This window comes from Peromyscus californicus, unplaced genomic scaffold (genome assembly GCF_007827085.1).
Source record: "Peromyscus californicus insignis strain IS unplaced genomic scaffold, ASM782708v3 Scaffold_17__1_contigs__length_78620276, whole genome shotgun sequence".
In the NCBI taxonomy this organism is placed as follows: domain Eukaryota; kingdom Metazoa; phylum Chordata; class Mammalia; order Rodentia; family Cricetidae; genus Peromyscus; species Peromyscus californicus.
In genome coordinates, this window is record NW_026294469.1 from 46,194,623 (window position 1) to 46,214,155 (window position 19,533).

General features: G+C 40.8%; 1 protein-coding gene across 1 annotated transcript in view; it reads left to right on the plus strand.

Moving 5' to 3' along the window:
* The window catches only part of Ccdc192 (coiled-coil domain containing 192), a 204,730-nt gene that overhangs the window by 47,977 nt on the left and 137,220 nt on the right, over positions 1-19,533 (plus strand). Inside the window, exons 4-5 of the mRNA XM_052742221.1 lie at positions 8,997-9,128; positions 11,014-11,070. Coding sequence (XP_052598181.1) covers positions 8,997-9,128; positions 11,014-11,070 — 189 coding nt within the window. The remainder of the gene's footprint in view (positions 1-8,996; positions 9,129-11,013; positions 11,071-19,533) is intronic.

Sequence of the window (19,533 nt, forward strand, 5' to 3'; positions counted from 1 at the left end):
CTTATAACTTCTTGGTGAACTGTTCACCACCTGAGCATGGAGTGGTCTTCTTAATCTCTTGTGTCTCCTTTTGTTTTGAGATCTGTTTTATCCAATGTCAGAGTAGCTATGCAAACTGGTTTTTCAGCTACTGTTCACCTGAAGATTGCTTTCTATTCTTCGTCTCTCAGCCAGTGAGTTTCCTTATCAGTGGGATCCATTTCTTGGAGACAACAGATAGTTGGATTTAGTTCTTTGTTTGTTTTGTTTTTTTAATCCAATCTGCTTCTCTTTCCTGGTGACTTCAGGCCACTTACATTTATTATTGAGAGATGTTTCATGATTGCTGTAATGTTTTGCTTGTTTCCTTGTTAGATTACTGCTTGTTCCTATTTCTTTCCTATTAAGGGGGGTTGTTGGACTTGACGGAGTCCTACCTGTCCTTTCTGTGTTTTGAAGGGTGAGTGAGGAACATTTATGGAGAGGCAGAGTAGCTGCTCCCTGCTGTCCTTTGCCCACCTATTCCTCTCAGGACATTTATCCATTCCTGCACTCTTGTGACTGACACTGTCTCTTCCCCTGCACAGTATGCTTTTAAGAAGCTTCTGGTTTGGGCTATGTTGGCTTGGTGGGCATGAACTGTCTTAGTTTGTGCCTATCTTGACGTGATTTTGTTTTTCCATCAATTTTAAAAGGTAGCTTTGTTTGATAAAGCAATCATGGTTGACTGTCACTTATATTCATGGCGATATATATATATATATACATATACATATACATATATATATATGTATATGTATATAAAATATTATACACACACACACAAACTCACACCCAGGGCTTGAAATTTTATATATTTATATCATTCCATGCTTGCATGCTTTTTAGAGTTGTTGAGGAATGATCTGATGTTATTCTGAGAAAGGGTTAATTCACAGGTTATTTTTAGTCAACTTTACACAGGTAAGAGTCTTGTAGGAAGAGGAAACCTCAATTAAAGAGCTAACTGTCTTCATCAGACTAGTCTGTAGGTAAGCCTGTGAGGCTTTTTTTGATGAGTGATTGATGTGGGAGGACCTAGTTCCCCTGGGTTGGTGGTCCTGGGTTCTATAAGAAAGATGGCTGAGCAAGCCATGAGGAGCAAGCCAGTATACTGCTTTCCTCCATAGCCTCTGCATCAGCTCCTGCCTCAAGGTTCCTGCCTTGACTTCCTGCCTTGATTGAGACGTGAAAGCCAAACAAATCATTTCTTCTCTGAGTTGCTTTTGGTCATAGAGTGTTACCATAGTAACAGAAACCTTAAATGATGCATTTAGTGTCAGAGCCCATGGCCAAGTCTGAAATCTTGAACACTTACTGATATGTTATCTTCAAATAATTATATAGCTTTGTTAATTTAGTAGTTGATTCATTTTGAGTTGATTTCTGTATAGATTCTGATAGGAGTCCAATACCAGGTTTTTGCATGGGATTATCTAGTTGTGCTAACTACTTGTTTAAGGGAATCTTCCTACTAATCTTTTTGACGTACTGGACAAAAGTCTCTCAGATCTTTGGGCTTAACTCTATTCCATCCATTCACATTTCCGTCCTTGTCCCAGTCTGACACTTTGTTGCCTTTTGCAGATTTGTGTAAGCTCTGCAATTGGGAAATGTGAATCCTGCAATGTTGTTCTTCTATAAGATAATTTGGAACATCTGAGTTCCCTCATACCCCATAAGAATTAAACAATTGACTTGTTCATTCTGGAATAAACTTTGTCATTTTAATAGTGGTCATATTTCGTCTATGGGGGGAGTTGGCACCTTAACAGTGTTAAACCTTTTAATCTGTGAACATCAGGTGCCTTCCCATGTATTTAGGTCTTCTTTAATTTCTTTCAGTAACATTTTGTAGTTTCAACGTACCAGCCTTTCACTACCTTGGTTAAATTTATCACTAGGTAGCATTTTTCAGTATGCTGTTATAGATTAATTTTTTATTTCCTTATTTTGGTTGCTCATTGTTCATTATTGTATGTTTGGCTCTCTAACTAACCTTGCCAAACCACAATTTCTCTCTTAAATACTGTTAGGGTTGCTTCACATGTTTTTGTACCCCTGGTTGATTCATTTATAATTTTCTAATCTTCTTGATGAAATGATACTTTTGTTAACTAACATACAATGACATTTTTTTAATAAAAATACTTTAAAAGAATACTATTTAAAACATTTTATATTTATTTTGTGTGTGTGTGTGTGTGTGTGTGTGTGTGTGTGTATGTGTGTGTGACAGTTTGCATGAGGTCAGAGGAAAACTTATAGAAGTCAGTTCTCTCCTTCCAACATGTTGATTCTGAGTTTAGAACTCATGTTGTAAGGCTTGGCAACAAGTACTTTTAACTGGTGAGATAGCTCACAGGCTCATAACAGGAAGTTGTGCCTTACCCTCTATTTTATCTAATAATCATGTGACCACCCAAACTCTCTTGGCTATTGTTTGCAGACAGTACCTTTTCTTTCACCTTTAACCTGTGTGAGTATCAAGTCAGTCCGTTGAAGGCAGCATATTGTTTGATTGCATTTCACGTTTCTTTTTAGTCTTTTTCTTTTAATTAGAAGGTTGAATCCACTTATACTTAAAGTATTATGAGTAATGAAATATGCATTTCAGTTACTTTGTTGCTTATGTATTTTATGACTTTTTGTGCTTTATGTCTGTGTTTCATATTTTCTAGTGAACCATTTGATTCTCTCTTATAGTCTGTTATTCTCTTATATATGTTTGTTTCCCCCAAAATGTGTGTTAGTCCACTTGATAGCATCCCATAGGATTTTCTGTTCTTTCTGTTCTTCCTGTCAGATGATCCCAATGCCCTATTACATACAACTACCATGGAATGCAGGTCCTCCACCTACAGAATTCCCATGTAAAATCCTCAATCTCTAATTTTGTGGTATTTGGAGGTACAGCCTTTGTGATACAATTAGGTTTAGATGAAAGGCCATCAGAGTGATGTCCCGATGGTGGCATGACTACTCCTATAAGAGGAGGAAGAGACAAGAACTCTCTCCGTCTTACCATGTGGGTCTATAGCAAAGAGACGTCAGAAGGAAGAAAGCCTTCACCACTGAGTAAACTGGGACTTTGATCTTAGACTTCACAACAGTGAAATAGGAATGCTTAAGTCACTCAAGCCCCAGTATGTGCTACCATAATCTAAAAGAATGACTGACAGAAACTGATATCATGAAATAAGAGAGTGGGCCAGGCCAACGGCTCAGTGGGTGAAAGTGTCACCCAGCCTGATGATTCTACGTTCATTCCCTAGAACTCCCATGGTGGAGGGAGAGAGGCGAACTCTACTGGTCACCGTCTAGGCTCCACATGCATGCTGTGGTGGTTTGGAAAAAAAAAATGGCCCCCACAGGGAGTGGTACTATTAGGAACTCTGGCTTTGTTGGAGTAGGTATGGCCTTGTAGGAGGAAGTGTGTCACTGTAGAGGCAGGCTTTGAGGTCTCACATATGCTTAAGCAATGCTTGTGTCTCAGACCCCTTCCTGTGGCCTGCAAGATGTAGGACTCTCAGCTCCTTCTCCAGCACCATTTCTGCTTGCATGCTGCCATGTCCCACTATGATGATAATGGATGTTAAACTTCTAAACTGTAAGCAAACCACCCCATTAAATGTTTGTAAGAGTTGCTGTGGTCATGGTGTCTCCTTATATCAACAGAAACCCTAACCAAAACACCCACATCCAGACATAAACAAAAGGAAATTTTAAAATGTTATTTATTTATTTATTTTTACTTTATGTATATGAGTGTTTTGCCTGTATGTACATCTGTGCACCTCATAGATGTAGTGCCCATGGAGTGCAAAAGAATGTGAGAGATCCCCTGGAGTTATGGACAGGTGTGAGTAGCCATATGAGTGTTTAGAATTGAACCTGGGTCATCTAGATGAGCAGTCAGTGCTTTTAATCCTTGAGCCGTCTCTCTAGCTCCTAATAATGTTTTTAAAAACTGTGATGCTGTTGTAGCAGGTACCTAAAATGTAGAAATGATTTGGAGCTTGGTGATGGGTAGAGGCTTGGAAATCTTTAGGGAAATGCTTAATGAGTAGATATTGGGAGGGCATAGATCAGGGACTGAGTGCTTGCCTGGTGTATACTAGGCTCAGTTAGATCCCTAGAACTTGGGGGATGTAGTTATTACTGTGAAATGACTACCAAAGGTAATCTGGTGAGAACTGGGAGAAAAAAGCAGAGAGCTAGAGAGAAAGCTTCCATCTTCTCAGAGAACACAAATCATGCGAATATTAACAGGAATTCTAACAAGGTCACAGAAGGAAAAGATGAACATGGTATTTACAATGAAGGAAGATGATCCTGGCTGAATTGTGTCCACAGCCTGTTGTGAGAAATGTAAAACATGTCGGTGATGAAACTGGATATTTGGCTGAAAAGAATTCTAAGTATTGAAGGAGCAGATAACAAGATAAGCAAATTGAAAAAAATAATTGTCAAGCAAACAACAGAAATTTCTTGGCTTATTTATGTTGCAGAGGATGCCAAGGGTATTTACCATGGAGCTGTCTTTTAAGGAGATAGTTATGAGTGTGAGCCGCAGACCTACTACTCAGCACCTTCAATAGGAACACTAAGAATTTCAGCTATAAGAGATGTCAATGAGATGAAGGGAGGGTCTCTGGTTTCCTAGATTCTACAGAAGATAATTCAGCTATGCACATGTAAATGTGTTATCCTTAATCTCAATGAGCTGAACAAGCCATGGTTGTGGGGTCATCTGAAACTATGGAGGTGCAAGCCAGCATGGCAGAATCCTAGGAACAAGACTCAATGTGGCAGAATTCTGGAAGTGTGGCCCCTATGTAGCAGAGCCCTAGAGATGAAACTTCCACTCAGCAGAGTCCTTGGTGGTATGACCCACACTGTGCCGGGCCACAAAGGATCAAATGTTGCCCAACAGAACCACAACACATCAGAGGATGATTCTCAAGCCTTACAGGCTCAAAGAATTCATTTTTCCTTCCTTATGTCTCCTTTGTGGAATGAGAATGTGTATCTTACACCTATTTGACCACTATATTTTGGAAGCATATGAATTGTGTGGTTTCCCAGCTGGAAAATAATGCTACCTCTAGATGAACTGTTTTGCTAATATGTGATTCAGAGAATATTTTGATGAAACTTTCACTTTAAAGTTGAAGGTTGTACAAGCTAAGACTTTGGGGGCTGTTGAGAGCAGATGCATTTGTATATAAGCACAACATGAATTTGAGGAGGGCTAGATGTGAAATGCTAAAGACTGAACATGTCCTGACTGCATATGATGAGGTCCTAATCCTTTGGAAAATAATTAGGTCTAGAAATAATCTTGAAGCTAAAGTATCTAGAGTGACATGATTTTCTTACAGGAAATAGAAGAGACTAGAGTGAGCCACTTACATAGTCTCATTTATAGTATTCTTTGTTTGAAACATGTAGACTGTGGTAGATGTTGTTAAGCCCATCTGAGTAGACTGTGGTAGATGTTGCTATGCCCATCTGAGTTGATAAAGAGGGCTCTCTTCTGGCTCTCTGATTCTTCCATCTTCTAGCTTGTACTGTGTTTTCCTAGTGGATTTTCACTAAAGCAACTCTTGAATTGCTTGGCTCCCTTTTATAATCTTTTTGCTATTTCTTATTTGCTTACACGTTATTCTCTCAATTTCCTTTACTGATGTTTTGTCCATGGTTTTGTTTGGTTGTTTGGTTGGTTGTGTTCTTACTTCTGAACACATTTAAGATAATAAGTTTTTGTTGTTGTTGGTCCAAAAGTCTAGAATTCCTTCTCTAGGATTCCATGCAATGATTCTTGTTAAGAAATGACTTCTTTGTTTTCCCTAAAAAAAAAAGTCATATTGTATTTTGAAGGATGGTAGTTTTATTGAGAACTAGACACGCTAATTACTGAGATGTAGAAATTCTAAATGTCAGATCCTATTTTTCGCCCCTAAGAATTGGTGATATCACTCCTTGAAGATAGTTGTCCATTTAGTTAGTGATTTTTCTTTGTACCAATTTTGCAAAGACTAGATTTCTTGTCATATGTAGTCACTGAAGTCCTTTTTATTATTTGTGTAGTTAGCCAGTGATGATAGAGATTTATTTGGATATTGATATTCTTCTTCATCAAAGACTTTTTTAGAACCAGAAAGTTTTCTTCTGAACTCTAAAATACTTCAGTGAATTGATTCTGACCATTTTTGCCAACTCAGGTGTTATTTGTATCAAGATTAATTCTTTGAGCCTATTACTTCAATATGACTTTAAAATGTATCAATACCTTTTTTTGACCACCAATATAGTACACTGGGTATAGTTTATATTTGTCTTCTCATGTGCCTGGCCTGCCTGTTGTTTGTAGGATGGCTACAATGTGGTTATATCTGGTAGATAAGAGAACACTCCAAATCAAAGTTCAACCTGGTTGAAACTCAATCTACTGCCTGTAAAATGGGAATAACAACAGCACAAACTTCTTGAGGAATTAAATTGAAATGCTGGAATAAGTTAAAAATAAAAGGTTTTGCATAATGTCTGCTATATAGCAATCCTGTAATAAATGTGAAAAATTATTGATATAGTTACTCATTATTTATTCATCTGTACAGTTCCATCTTGTGTTATAGTTACTTTTAAACTGTCTACCTTTCTAGTTAAAATGTGAAGGTTTTTTTGAAGGTAAGAATAATATTTTCATTTTTCAATCTTCTATTTCTTACATATAAACAAAAAACAAACTTATTTCTGCAACAAATGAGTAAATTAATAGTTGTTGAGAAGGAATAAAGACTCTCTAAACAGAAGATGGATTAACAAGAAAAGCAATCAAGTAATGACAAGATATTTTATAGATCAGACAGGATATGAAAACAGAATGTACCCAACTGAGAGAAAATAATTCCATAAATAAAGGTTTTCTCTAATAATGTCAAGAAATTAACAAACCAAATCTAATTGGGTGTGTGTGTGTGTGTGTATGTGTGTGTGTGTGTGTGTGTGTGTGTGTGAGAGAGAGAGAGAGAGAGAGAGAGAGAGAGAGAGAGAGAGAGAGAGAGAGAGAGATCTCAGAGATCATTATGGAAAAATGGACAGAAAGAATATAAGGGCCAGTGGCAGTGAGACTCCAAGGAAGCCATGTCTTCCAGGTACAATAAGGAAGTCGCACATATGAACTCACAACAGTTCCAATAACATGAACAAAACATGCCCAAGCTCAAGCCAGAGGAAATCCCAGCATGGTGGAGATGGGGCAAGAAGTCCTACCCCTAACTAAGGACCTAGCTTCTGGGAGAGGGAGAGTTAGTCGTTCTTAAGGGTGTGGCCCATACATAGTGTGTCCAGCAAGCTCCATTGGAAGGCCACATCCCCAAGAGTATAAAGGCAACACTAATTGGACTTGATGGGTATTTTATAAGATAATGAATGAGGACACAAAATTGGGTCGGGTATAGAATTGGGGGTGGATCTAGGAGGAGATGGGGAGGGAATGAATAGGATCAAAATCCAGTGTTAGCAATTCCCAAAGAATAATAAAAATACTCTTACAACTCCAATGAGTGCTCACTGTGGTTAGAGGGGGCAGAAGAATAATGAGAATAATAATATTCAGTACTTGATATGTTACAACTATCCATCTGAGTGTTGCTCTTTTATAAACGTACATCATTTTCAAACCCTGTGTATTAAGTAACATTCTTTTCTTTCCCTGCTCAGTGTAAAAGGAAATGAAGCCCAGAGAGGCTGAGCACGTTGCCCCAATCACTTAGTAAAGCTGAGGTTTTGCCTCAGAGTCCACATGATAGGCTATTCTTCTCTAGTAAGACAGAAGCAGGTTCAGGGAAGCCAGACAACATTCCCAAGCCACCTTGTGCCCAAGACTTGACTGTGCTAGTGGCCATAAAAGCACATTGGGCCTCCCCAAACACTTCAAAAGGAAAGGTACCACCAATAGTTCTTGCAATGTGCCTTTCCTTTGGTCCTGAGTATACATACCCCTGGTGGACTCGCAGCACATAACACAGTGGCTGTATTGAGTGCCAGCTAACAGACTTGTTACATGAATGATTGTGTAGATAGACTGGGAGAGCCAGTATGTGGTGTAAGGTATGCTAGCATTTGCTTTCAGATTGCCTTCTTCACATGGTGAACTATTTAAAAACACTTGTTTTCAAGACACAAAAAGAGTATCTTTTGCAGTAACATCCAGGATAATGTGAAAGACATACTCAGAGGTGATCTATGGTTCCAAGATCACCAGGGAGTCGCAGTGAACACACAATGCCCCAAACTTTCCTGCGACCCTCAAGAGTGCTGCTGAGTTTCAGAGAGAGAGTGCAATGAGCTGTCTGAGAGGAAGGAAGAGCCAGTTAGGGGCTCTCCAAGGGACTAGGGCCACTGCACCACCCTCCTTCAAAAGGGATCCGAATAGCAGAACCATCACAAAGGGATATTTTGATTGTGATTTGCACAGATCTGGCTTTAATCCAAGTTTAAACTGAGACATTTAACTTTCAACGTTCCCCTCTGCCTCCAACACTGCTGCTCTTTTGGTAAATAGTGAAGGGAGTGAGAACCCACACATTCTGTGGAGAGCTGTAGACTCCCAAGCATTAAGTTTCAAGAACTATGTGTGACCACAAGATGGGGTTCAGAGGCAGCTGTGCTAACCATGGAACCCCAGAACATAGAGGAGGAGGTGAGTGCTGAGACCTTGACAAACAGAAATGTCTCTCCTTATTGGGACTGTGTTCTTACCTCTCTTATCCATCTCAGAAATAATGAAATTATATCTCAACAATATTTCCTTCTCTCCCGCATCATTTGTCATGTGTAGAGAATGTTGCAGAAGCTCTTTACCAAAAGACTTATATTAGTAGAAGACAATTCATTCCTAAATTGACATTTTAGAAGAAGCCTTTGAAGCACCTCTGAATTCCAGGTCCTCACAGAAAACATGTCTTTAGCTTGCAGCCTCCGAAGAAGCAAAATCCCAACTGCTTGACAGAGTTGCCAAGCTGGAGGAAAGGCTGGAGGCTGCGAACCAGAGGAGTGCTAGCAGAGTGTCCTACGAAAACATGGTTCTTGAGAAAGACAAGGTTCGTGGAGGAAAGGTCATGTTTTAAGAGTTACTTAACCGCATGTGACAAGTCTGTAAGCCATTGCTGGGTTGAAAGTCCCCATTTAATGGGCTGGGCCTGTCACTCAGCCGTAATGAAACAGGCACTTAGGAGCTGTTTTTACTAAAAGTGTTGACTCATCCTTATGGCCCATGGGTAACAAAAAGCATAAGGGAAATTGGACACCTGTCTTCTTCACTCTGTGTCTGTTTCTGGCCGAGGGCACAGAGATAAGTTGTTGTCTAAACCTATGGTCACCTAGGATTCTAGAAGACCAAACCCTGGGAGGAAAAGGCACCTCCACCCCCTCTATCCCTCACCCACCCCCACCCCCACAAGATGAGGGTGATTGTCCACAATGGTAAGGCTGCATTCTAAAGTTAACAGCTTACTGTAGTAGAGGACTGCTGTGCAGGACAGATACAACCGAAAATGATGGGCTCGTGCTGTTTGGATCACATCTTGACCCACAGCGCTTTACTGTGCAGAATTCTTGCCTTCTAGTTTCACATCAGTGCTCCAGAAATTGGGCTTGGGGGTCACTGGACCCCTATATTTATTCCTCTTCCCAATGTGGTCATACTACACAAATATCTCCTTTCTTTTGCCTTTCCCAATATTTCTCTAAATTGGTTTATTGGGATAGAGGCCCAGGCCTAGTTTGTTGGGAGTGCCAGAGCCCAACTCTTTAACCTAAAATCTCTGGTAATAGTAGAGATTTGCTTAGAGTGTACAAGGGCCTGGGTTCAATCCTTAGCATTCCAAAACAAAAAAAAATAAGTTAATATTTAAGTTCATGGAGGTGAATACAACACTTTATTTTTCTAATGAACATTCAAAGATTTTTTTTTTCATTACATTTTTAAACTTTTTTTTTTCTTTTGATGATGTTCCCTTTTGGGAAATATTACCCTCATAGTCTATGTATTTTGTACATGGTGTCAGCCATACACATATTTCTTGGTTTTCAGGATTGGACCTGATGAAAGACTCATTTCTATATAGTAAAACAATGGTTCTTAAAATTTGACATATTATCTTAGTAAGGATGACGAAACACCATGACCAAAAGCAAGTTGGGGAGGAAAGAATTTATTTGGCTTACACTTCAGCACGGCTGTTCATTATTGAAGGAAGTCAGGACAGGAACTCAAACAGCGGGATCCTAGAGGCAGGAGTCAACACAGAGGCCATGGAGGAGTATTGCTTACTGGCTTGCTCTCATGACTTTCTCAAGCTGTGTATAGATCCCATAACCACCAGCCTGGGGATGGCACTATCCACAATGGGGCTGGGCCCTACTTCATCAATCATGAGTTAAGAAAATGTTTGACAGTCAGATCTTGTGGAAACATTTCTCAATTGTGGGTCCCTCCTTTCAAATGACTCTAGCTCATGTCAAGCTAGACACAAAACTCTCCAGCACACGTATTTTTAATTTAAGTGATAGATCTCTGAAAAATTAAGTGTGTATCATTATGTAAATTTGACTTTTGTTCAATTCATAGAGTTTGTGTATATTTATGGATATGTTTTTTTGTAAATGTTCGTGTGTGCACATACACAGGTGCACACACACACACACACACAAACACACACACACACATACTAGCATTAACCTCATCACCTCAAGCTATCATCTGCCCCCCCTTCGACCATTTCCTAATAGTTAACGTATTTTGTACTTTGCCCTCAGGCTTTCTCATAGACAGAGAAATTCTCTCTCTGGTACTGGTTTCCTTAACACCTAGCTAGAATCATAATGCTGCCAGTCGGCAGATGGAGAACAGGCACGTATTTACTTGTGGGATACTTGGACTATAAAGAATCAGACACTTGCTCTCTAAACCCTTCTCCTTTCCAGTGCATCGAGAAGCTGCAAGTTGAAGTAAAAGCCTCCCAAGAGAAACTTACAGCCCATGTAAGTGTTTTTCTTCTTTTTTTTCTATCCCATGATTCATACCAACTGTAATCCTGAAAATGAACAGGAATTTGTCAGAAGTCATAAATGAGGTTTATCCACTGTACAACAAACCATAAAGTTAAAAAACAGTATTTTTACAACTTCTCCATAAGTAAAGCTCATGTTCTTGAAGATGCTAAAAATGAAAAAAAAATGTGCTCTTATATATGGTCAGATGGTACAAGCAGTCTATGTTGATGGCGCATCTGCAAAGCACTGAATGTAGAGAAGGATGCCAGGAAAGTCAGGGAAGAGACCGAAGTGGCGTTCAGTGGTTACTGACACATAGAACTTCGATCTGAGGCAGAGATCCTGAAACTTTAGTTCATGGAAAAAAAAAAAAAAAAAAAAAAAGCCCCTGGAAAGTTTCAAAAGGCAAGCTGCCCAGAGATCTGTTGGCTGGGTGCTTAGGCTCCGGGGGATTGTAGAAGCCATTCCCAACCCTTAAGTCAGTCTGAGTAGCACACTTTATGTGCACTCATTTACCCCAGTCTTGTGATATTTGGGAAAATAACCCTAAATCACAGTGCATCATGGATGTCCATTTGTCCCTGCAGCATCTTTGTTGAAGACCTCATGAATGTCTGGGGCATGTTCATTTGCACGTTAGCCTGTCTGTGAGCACCAATAGGCAGGATAGCCTTGTGTGTTAGTGTCCGTAAACCGTCACCTAGCTACCTACCCCTGAGACTATGAATGACCCTGACACCGTAAGCATGTCCCCAAAACTGGTTGTCATCCTTCTGGTCATCTCCATCTGGGCTGCGTGGGCTAATCCTGATAAAGGATGCTGGCCAGGCATGTCAAACGGCCACCCTCAATAGCACTAGTTCCTCAGAGCCGCTCAGAATGCAAGCAGAAAAGACTGTAAAAATAATGCATCCTCGTGACCGCCCACCGACTATGTGAGGTGCGCTGACTTTGGAAAATCTTTTTAATTGTCCCATCTTTTTGTGCTGAAGGAAAGCAAACAAACAAACAAAACCCAACCTTATGTGTCGGAACAGATCTTTAATCCCTAAACCCAGTCTTTTCCTTACCTCAGTTACTCATTTGACCAGTACTGAAAATGGCTCGTGTCTGCATGTGCAGCTTCGTGACCTGGTCTAGCAGAAGTCGGCCACACTAGCTCAGCATCCTGTTGCAAACGTTTCGCCACTGGCCTGCCCTAGGGTGCCAGCTAATGACGGTGGTAGGAGGAAAGCTCCAGACTTACTCTGTTACCTCCCTCTCTGTGCGTGGAGGGAGGCAGGTGTACTTCCCAAGCTTCTGACGCTATCTTCCAGCATCTCCTCAGGACAGGCGGATTTTAAAGCTCTGTGTCCCTGGTGCCTTGGGGGAAATCCCTGTGGTACCTACTTGTCTCCTGACTGTAGAGGGTCTGCCTCCACCACGCTGCTGTTGTCTCAGGCTCATCTGAACTGGTGTTGTTGGTTTTTTTTGTATAGAGTTTCTAGATTTTTCTAAAGTAATTGTCCAATAGCTAGAATTCAACATACCAGTTTATATTCATCAAGGCTTTTCTTTTAATTCATCAGGAAAGTTTAAATGAAAACTGTTAATAATAGTATTTATTGAGTTGGACATGTGTCTTCCTATTGTATCAGTTTTAAATTCTGATATAACCTAACAAGCTGGGCATTATTTCTCAGGTTAAAAGACTGAATCTTAAAGAGGTTCGATTGCTTTTTATACTTGGAAATTCATGATTTTGCCATCACAACTGAGTGTCATTCCAAATTCCTTTCTCTGCATGCTCTCTGAGATGTCAAAGGTCATCGAGAGTGCTGCTACCAACATCACTCTCTCTTCCCATGCCCTGGAAGTGAATCATCCCTTTACAGCTCTTCAACTCCCACTTCTATGCCGATAAACAACCATTTCCAACTCCTTTGAGCTCTTTCTGTCTTAGTCATCCTGTGATTATAACCCCTAAGTGTTTTTAATGTGCGTTTCTTACAACATTATCCCTAGAGAAAACCTTCAGTGAGATGCTGCTACCTACTCAGAAGAGAAAGGAAAAAAAAATGTGTGTGTTGGAGGGGCAGGGAGCACAGAGGGCTGAAAACAAAGCAAAGAGAATGTATTTCCTTTGGAAATGATCCTTGTATAGCCGGTCTCCCGAAGTGTTCATCCATCAGTACTATTTTAAAGTACACAGATCAGGAAGGAGACTGCTGACAGCTAGCATCAGACTGAAGCAGTGCTTTCCTAACTGTGACCTAGCATCATGCTGCTATCTCAGGATCAGATTTGCCATCTTCTTTGTCTGTATCTTGAATACATCCCTCTGTTACACTCCCCAGTCATGGTGGCCAGTATACACTATTAGATTATTCTAGAGACCACCTAAAAAGCAGTCTTAAAACCCTAACCTTCTCTACCTCCATCCTCATGTAGTTGGCTGTGGGGTTCTGGGTCTACATCTATGTTACCTGACTTCCACACCTCTGGCCTCATTATCCCACCACCTCTCTACCCTTTTCTGACCATTGTAGAGTTTAGTTATTGCAAATGGTCCCAAATAATTAGCATATGAAAATTTAGAGCCTTCTACTGTCCCTCTCTGGTCACAAAGCAGCCGATTTGTTTTAGCTGCACCGGGTTTGGTTGGCTGAGAAGAGAAAGGATAAAATCTATGTATAAATATTTTAAGTGAGGGCTGCGTGCATAGCTCAGAGTGCCTGAAGCATGAGGCTTAAGCCATAGTGTAAGAGGGGGTAGAGAGACAGAGGAAAGGAGAAGAAAGGAAAAAAGGAAGAATGGGGAAGGGAAGGGAAGAGTGAATTATTGAAGCTGGGTGTAGAAAAACAAAACTAGATGGAAGAGACTCTAGCAATGAGAGAAGAGAAGGGGCTTAAGAAACTAAGATTATAATAACAGAACTTTGTAGACAGAGTGAAGGCTTCTCTGGGAGAAAAACTGAAATATCTTCAGATTTCTGAGGACTCTGAAGATTAGGAAATAAATAATAGGGAGAGATAAGGAAGAGTTTTTCTGTGTTGTTGACTTCAGATTCTTTAGGTATTTGAGAGTCCTATCAAAAACTAGATTTCCTATTGTACTATAACTTCCTTAAATGCACACTCATGTAAATTAACCACTGTGCTGGGCACTTTTATGTCAACTTAACACAAGCTAAAGTCATCCAAGAGGAGGGAACCTTAATTGAGAAAATGCCTTCATAAAATCTGGCTATTGGCAAGCCTGTAGGGCATTTTCTTAATCAGTGGTTGTTGGGGGAGGACCCAGCCTATTGTGGGTGGACCATTCCTAGGCTGGTGGTCCTAAGTTGTGTAAGAAAGCAGGCTGAGCAAGCCATGAGGAGCAAGCCAGTAGGCAGCACTCCTCCATGGCCTCTGCATTAACTCCTGCCTCCAGGTTTCTGCCCCGTTTGAGTTCCTGTCCTGACTTCTTTAGATGGTCAACAGCAATGTGGAGCCAAATAAACCTTTTCCTCCCCAAGTTGCTTGTTGTCACGGCGTTTCATTATAGAAATAGTAACTCTAAGACAACCCCACCTAATGGTTTTCCAGTTTCCCGAAGACCATCCTGGACGATGCTTGCAAACACAGCTCCTAACCCTCTCTCATCTCTTCTCCTTTACTCATTTCAGTTTCGGACTGACCCTACTAATAAAACGAAACTTCCATTTTTGCTTGTATTTACAGTACCAAATGATGTTGGAGAGTGTCGGCAATGGGGACTTGGGCAACAAGCTGTCAGTCATTGGCGTATCACAATCTATAGCACAGGGAAGGCATCATTCAGACCATGCATAGCCTTATGTGAACCCCTTTCCTACTGCATCTCCATTACGTACCTGTGACCCTCCCCATAAGTGTGCCATACTGTTTTGTCTCTAGGAACTTTGCTTATTATTCCTTTGCACATGGCATACCCATCCGCACTATTTAGTTTGCCATATTTCTCTCACTCTTGATCAAGATAGCTATTTCTAGGGAGTTTTCTCTTACCCAGAAATCATCTATCTTTTGTTGGTGTGTTTTCATATTCCTGTGTTCTTCTTTTCACTCACTCCTTCATGGCACTGTGACCCCGTGATGGAATAGCCTCATGCGGCCAGCCTTTTCTCCCAACCTGGATTCCTGGCGAGCAGAGCCCAGGCCTATCATTACGTCTCCCTCAGTGTCTCCTCAGTGCCTTGTGCAGATTTTAATGAAATGGCTTTAAGGGGGGGGGAGGGAGACAAGAGGAGGACCGGCGGGAAGAAAGACAAGATATCATATGTGTTTTCTCATGCATTCGAGTGCAGATTTAGCAGCATGTGCATCCTCGCATGAGAAGTGAAGACAGAAGGGGGACTACCTCAAGGGGGAGGAAGGACACCAGCAAGAGGGAAGGAAGAGCACTCGGGGGGGGGGGGGGGGGACTGAGCATGCACAATGACATCAGTGTGAAAATGTCACTATAAAATCCATTATTTTATATTCTCATTGAAAAATCAGTAAAGCAGGAAATGATACCGTCAAACGAAAGTGAAATTTACTTTATTTATAGACACACATTTTATGCTTCCAGGCTAACAATTTGTGGAGAGAATTATTTTCCTTAAAGGCATCAGTTATGTAAGTTCAGCCTGAGGCTCGCACTGTCAGGATGTAACATGTATTGGTCACTTTTCCATTGATGAGCTAAAACACCACAAGCAAGGAAACTTAAAAAGTTTATTTGAGCTTATGGTTCCAGAGGGCTACGAGTCCATGACGGCAGAGGGGAGGCTTGGTGACTAGGGCAGGCATGGCGGCAGGATCAGAAGCTGAAGGTTCACATCTTCAGCGGCAAGCACAAAGCAGGGAAAGCAAACTGAAAATGGCAGGATCATTAAAACTCTCAAAACCCGCCCCCAGCAACATATTTCCTCCAGCAAGGCCGTGTATCCTTAACCTACCCAAACAATGCCACCATCTGGAGACCAAGTATTTAAATGCCTAGGACTATGGGGGACATTTATCATTCAAACCACCACAAAATGCAAAGGAGAAAAGGAAATAATGTCCTGTTGTGGAAGTGTGAATTAAAAACAAAAACAAACAAACAAAAATAGTTATGACAAATTCCTACTACAGGTAAAGAAATATTTCTAATGAGTGATATGAACAACAATATGAACAACAAACTTATTGTCTGGACTTATTAACGACAGTCAAAAAGAACCCAAAAGGTGAATTATATTTTTGTATAATTAAATTGACACCTATGAAATAGAAAATGATACAAGCCTTAACATTTCTGTGTTACCACTTGCTAATATTTTGAAGATTAAAATCTTATCCCACTAACTTTACTGTTCCTAGAGACAGCTTATATTTTAAAATGTTTTTAAAGATTAAATTTTTTCCCCAGTGCACAGGTGAGAACCCAGACTGGGCCACCCACAGAACTAAGCTGCCCTGGCTAAATTTTTTCACTTTCTATTCCGTGGTTACTTAACTGCTCAGAGACCTACACAAGCTAAAACAAATACTTGAAGTGAATGTTTATAGTCACTTGAAGACAATTGTTTAAGTTATAATGGCTTGAATTAAGACAGATATCTTAAGAGAAAAAAAAAAAACCTTTAAAAATGAATGCCATCCAAGTGGCTGGATCCATTTCTTGTTGAACTTTAGTATTTGAAGGTATAGTGCTTTGTCTGTCTGCCTAATCCAGCGTTAATGACCTTAATGTGTATAATAGCTCATGAGTCTTCAACCCCAGTATACCCTCATCCCAGTGGCCTCCTTGTCTCTTGGCGTCTAGTTACCCATAAGACCTACTCAAGACTCAAAGTTCTGTTAATCTTCAATGGACTTCTTTCAAAGTGGAAATCTGAATAATTGGACAGTAGGCATTCAAGTGTTCCTGTTTTTATAGCATCATGTATGTCTAAAATACTTCAGCATAAGCCTGTCAAAACTGTTGCAATGAAGAAATCCTTCAAACGAACCATGTAGCCTTCTTCAATCTGTAAGACAGGTGATTGTGTGCTAAAATCAGAATCTCATAAGCCAGGTTCATAGGATGCTCACAGAATTAGCAGCTGAGGCTAGGGGACCCGGCACATGGGCAGGATCACCCTCGGAACTCCTGAAAGTTTTCCCTGGGAGTTTAGTTTAACTTCCTTCTCTAAAGAAAGGTTTTTGGTGTTTTAAACGTTCTAAACTAAAGCTCCACGAAAGCTCCAGTTCAGTTCATGAGTAGTTTCTTCCTGCCCTAAAGCTCTAGCCCATCTGCTGATTGCTCTTTCCCCATGTGGTTCACTTTCTTGGGGTTGTTTTTCTTTGCTCTTAAACATCCATGAACACACTTTCCCCAGTAATACCTTGATTCCCTTTATTATTATTATTGTTGTTGTTGTTTTGTTTTGTTTTTTGAGACAGGGTTTCTCTGTGTAGCTTAGTGCCTTTCCTAGATCTTGCTCTCTGTAGACCAGGCTGGCCTCGAACTCACAAAGATCCGCCTGCTTCTGCCTCCCGAGTGCTGGGATTGAAGGCCTGCACCACCGCTGCCCGGCTCTAGATTCCCTTTACAGTTGAGTCTTTTTCACTGCGTGCAGGCTTGGGAGACCTGTCATTCAAGGTACTCCATTAGCTTCTAACTTGAGATGAACTGACCTGCTAAAGCTGCCAGGAATCTTCATGTTGATTCAGATGAAACAGGAGAAGGATGTCAGTGGGTGTGTTCTGACAGTGGTACCAGGCCCTGTGTCAAAGTAGTGGATACTACCTGGACTTGAACTGTTCTTAGACCTTTCTTCTCAACCAGGTTCCTGTTGCTTTTAAGAGCCTCCCAGGAAATCTTCCAACTCCCTCAAGCACGATCTCATTTTGTTTGATTTGGTCAGAGTCAGAATAAATCAGCTGAGACAGAGAATCATATTGCTTACATTAACTCAGTGATTTTCAAAGTGTGGCCCTTGAATTAGAAGGAGTAGTGTCACACTGGGAGTTGTTCAAGAAACATATTTTGAGGTTCCCTATTCCATATCCTGATTCAGAAGTTTTAAGGGTGGAAATCCAGCAGTGTAAGGTTTTGAAAGCTCCCCAGGTAGTTCTGATGCTGATAACCTTGATCCAAGGAGCCACTGCTACGGTCAGCCAGGGTCAGCCAGATTTTTCCATTCTCACCAGCATTGTCCTTGAGCTACACAGCACTGATGCGCCCACCACTGGGAATCTTCCCCAGGCCTGACTCCTAACACGGCACCAGGATTGCAGCGCAGCTCAGCACAAGGCACACATTCGTTCAGGTGATGAACCAAAAAAGGGGTGATCTTCCTGCCCCTCCTCTGCACCCCACACTTCTGCCGCCTCTTGAATCATCGCTACATCCCTGAAGCTTGTCACGACTAATTCTGCTGTCATGTGACAGTAATGAATACTTTGGAGTCACTAACAGTACGGTTCCCTAGTGCTACTACCCACATTATGTCATGTCTTTTTCACAACAATCCTAGGAGGTATTTCTCCTCCATCAGATAAGGAAAGCCAGAACCAAAGATGCTAAGGCTTCCTGCTCACAAAGACTCCACTGTAGCTGTTCTGAGTCTAGGGTACCTATTTCTAAGATTGGTCTCATTCCAGTCCAGAACTTTTGCTGCATTTAGACCAAAGCATGCATCCTGCCTATGACAATAAATTACTGCTTATGATGTCTACACACTTTATGTATTCTTTAGATCCTGTGGTGGAATTAATCAGTCTGAGAGAATTGGGCAGATGTCTCTTGGAGTGTCTTAACTGGAGACAATGAGGGATGATAAAATTCCTTTCCAACAGAGCATTTTTAGGCCATTTTTAAAGAGCTATATATATTTAACCTAATGGAAAATTCCTCAGCAGCTATTTATGGGCAGAACCACATAATACTGCCAGTTTGCACCTAGGATAAATCTAGGAAATAGTGCAGCATGTGTTGGTTGTATTATAATTATTCCTCATTTGGCTTTCCTTGGCTCGATTGTCTATACTGCATCATAATTTAGCCACCCATTTTAACCATTGTATGTTAGTCCATGGCTTGTTTTCATTATACTTGATTTGGAGAATTTAAAAATTGTGTACTAGTAGAGGTTTTCCAGCTGGTGCATGCTGTAGCCAAAGACTTCAGAGGGCTTGGAAAGGAAGGGAGTGTGAACTGTTGCCCTACACACCATCATCTCCTGACACTCTCCCCGTGTCAGTTGACGACCAGTGGTTGGAGGAGTTGGAATTCACTAAGGATTACCCCTGGGTTCAGAACAAGCCTTTCCTCTACTCCCTTCTTGTCCCTTTTCTACCCTTCCTAACACTTCAGGAAAAAGCTGACTCCTTTTTCGAGTCTTTCCTTCTGGTCACGAGCTGAGTTTTCTGGGTTCTAGATCATGGCTATAGTCATATGTTAGATTTAGTGTGAACTTCAAAACAACAATGATCAATA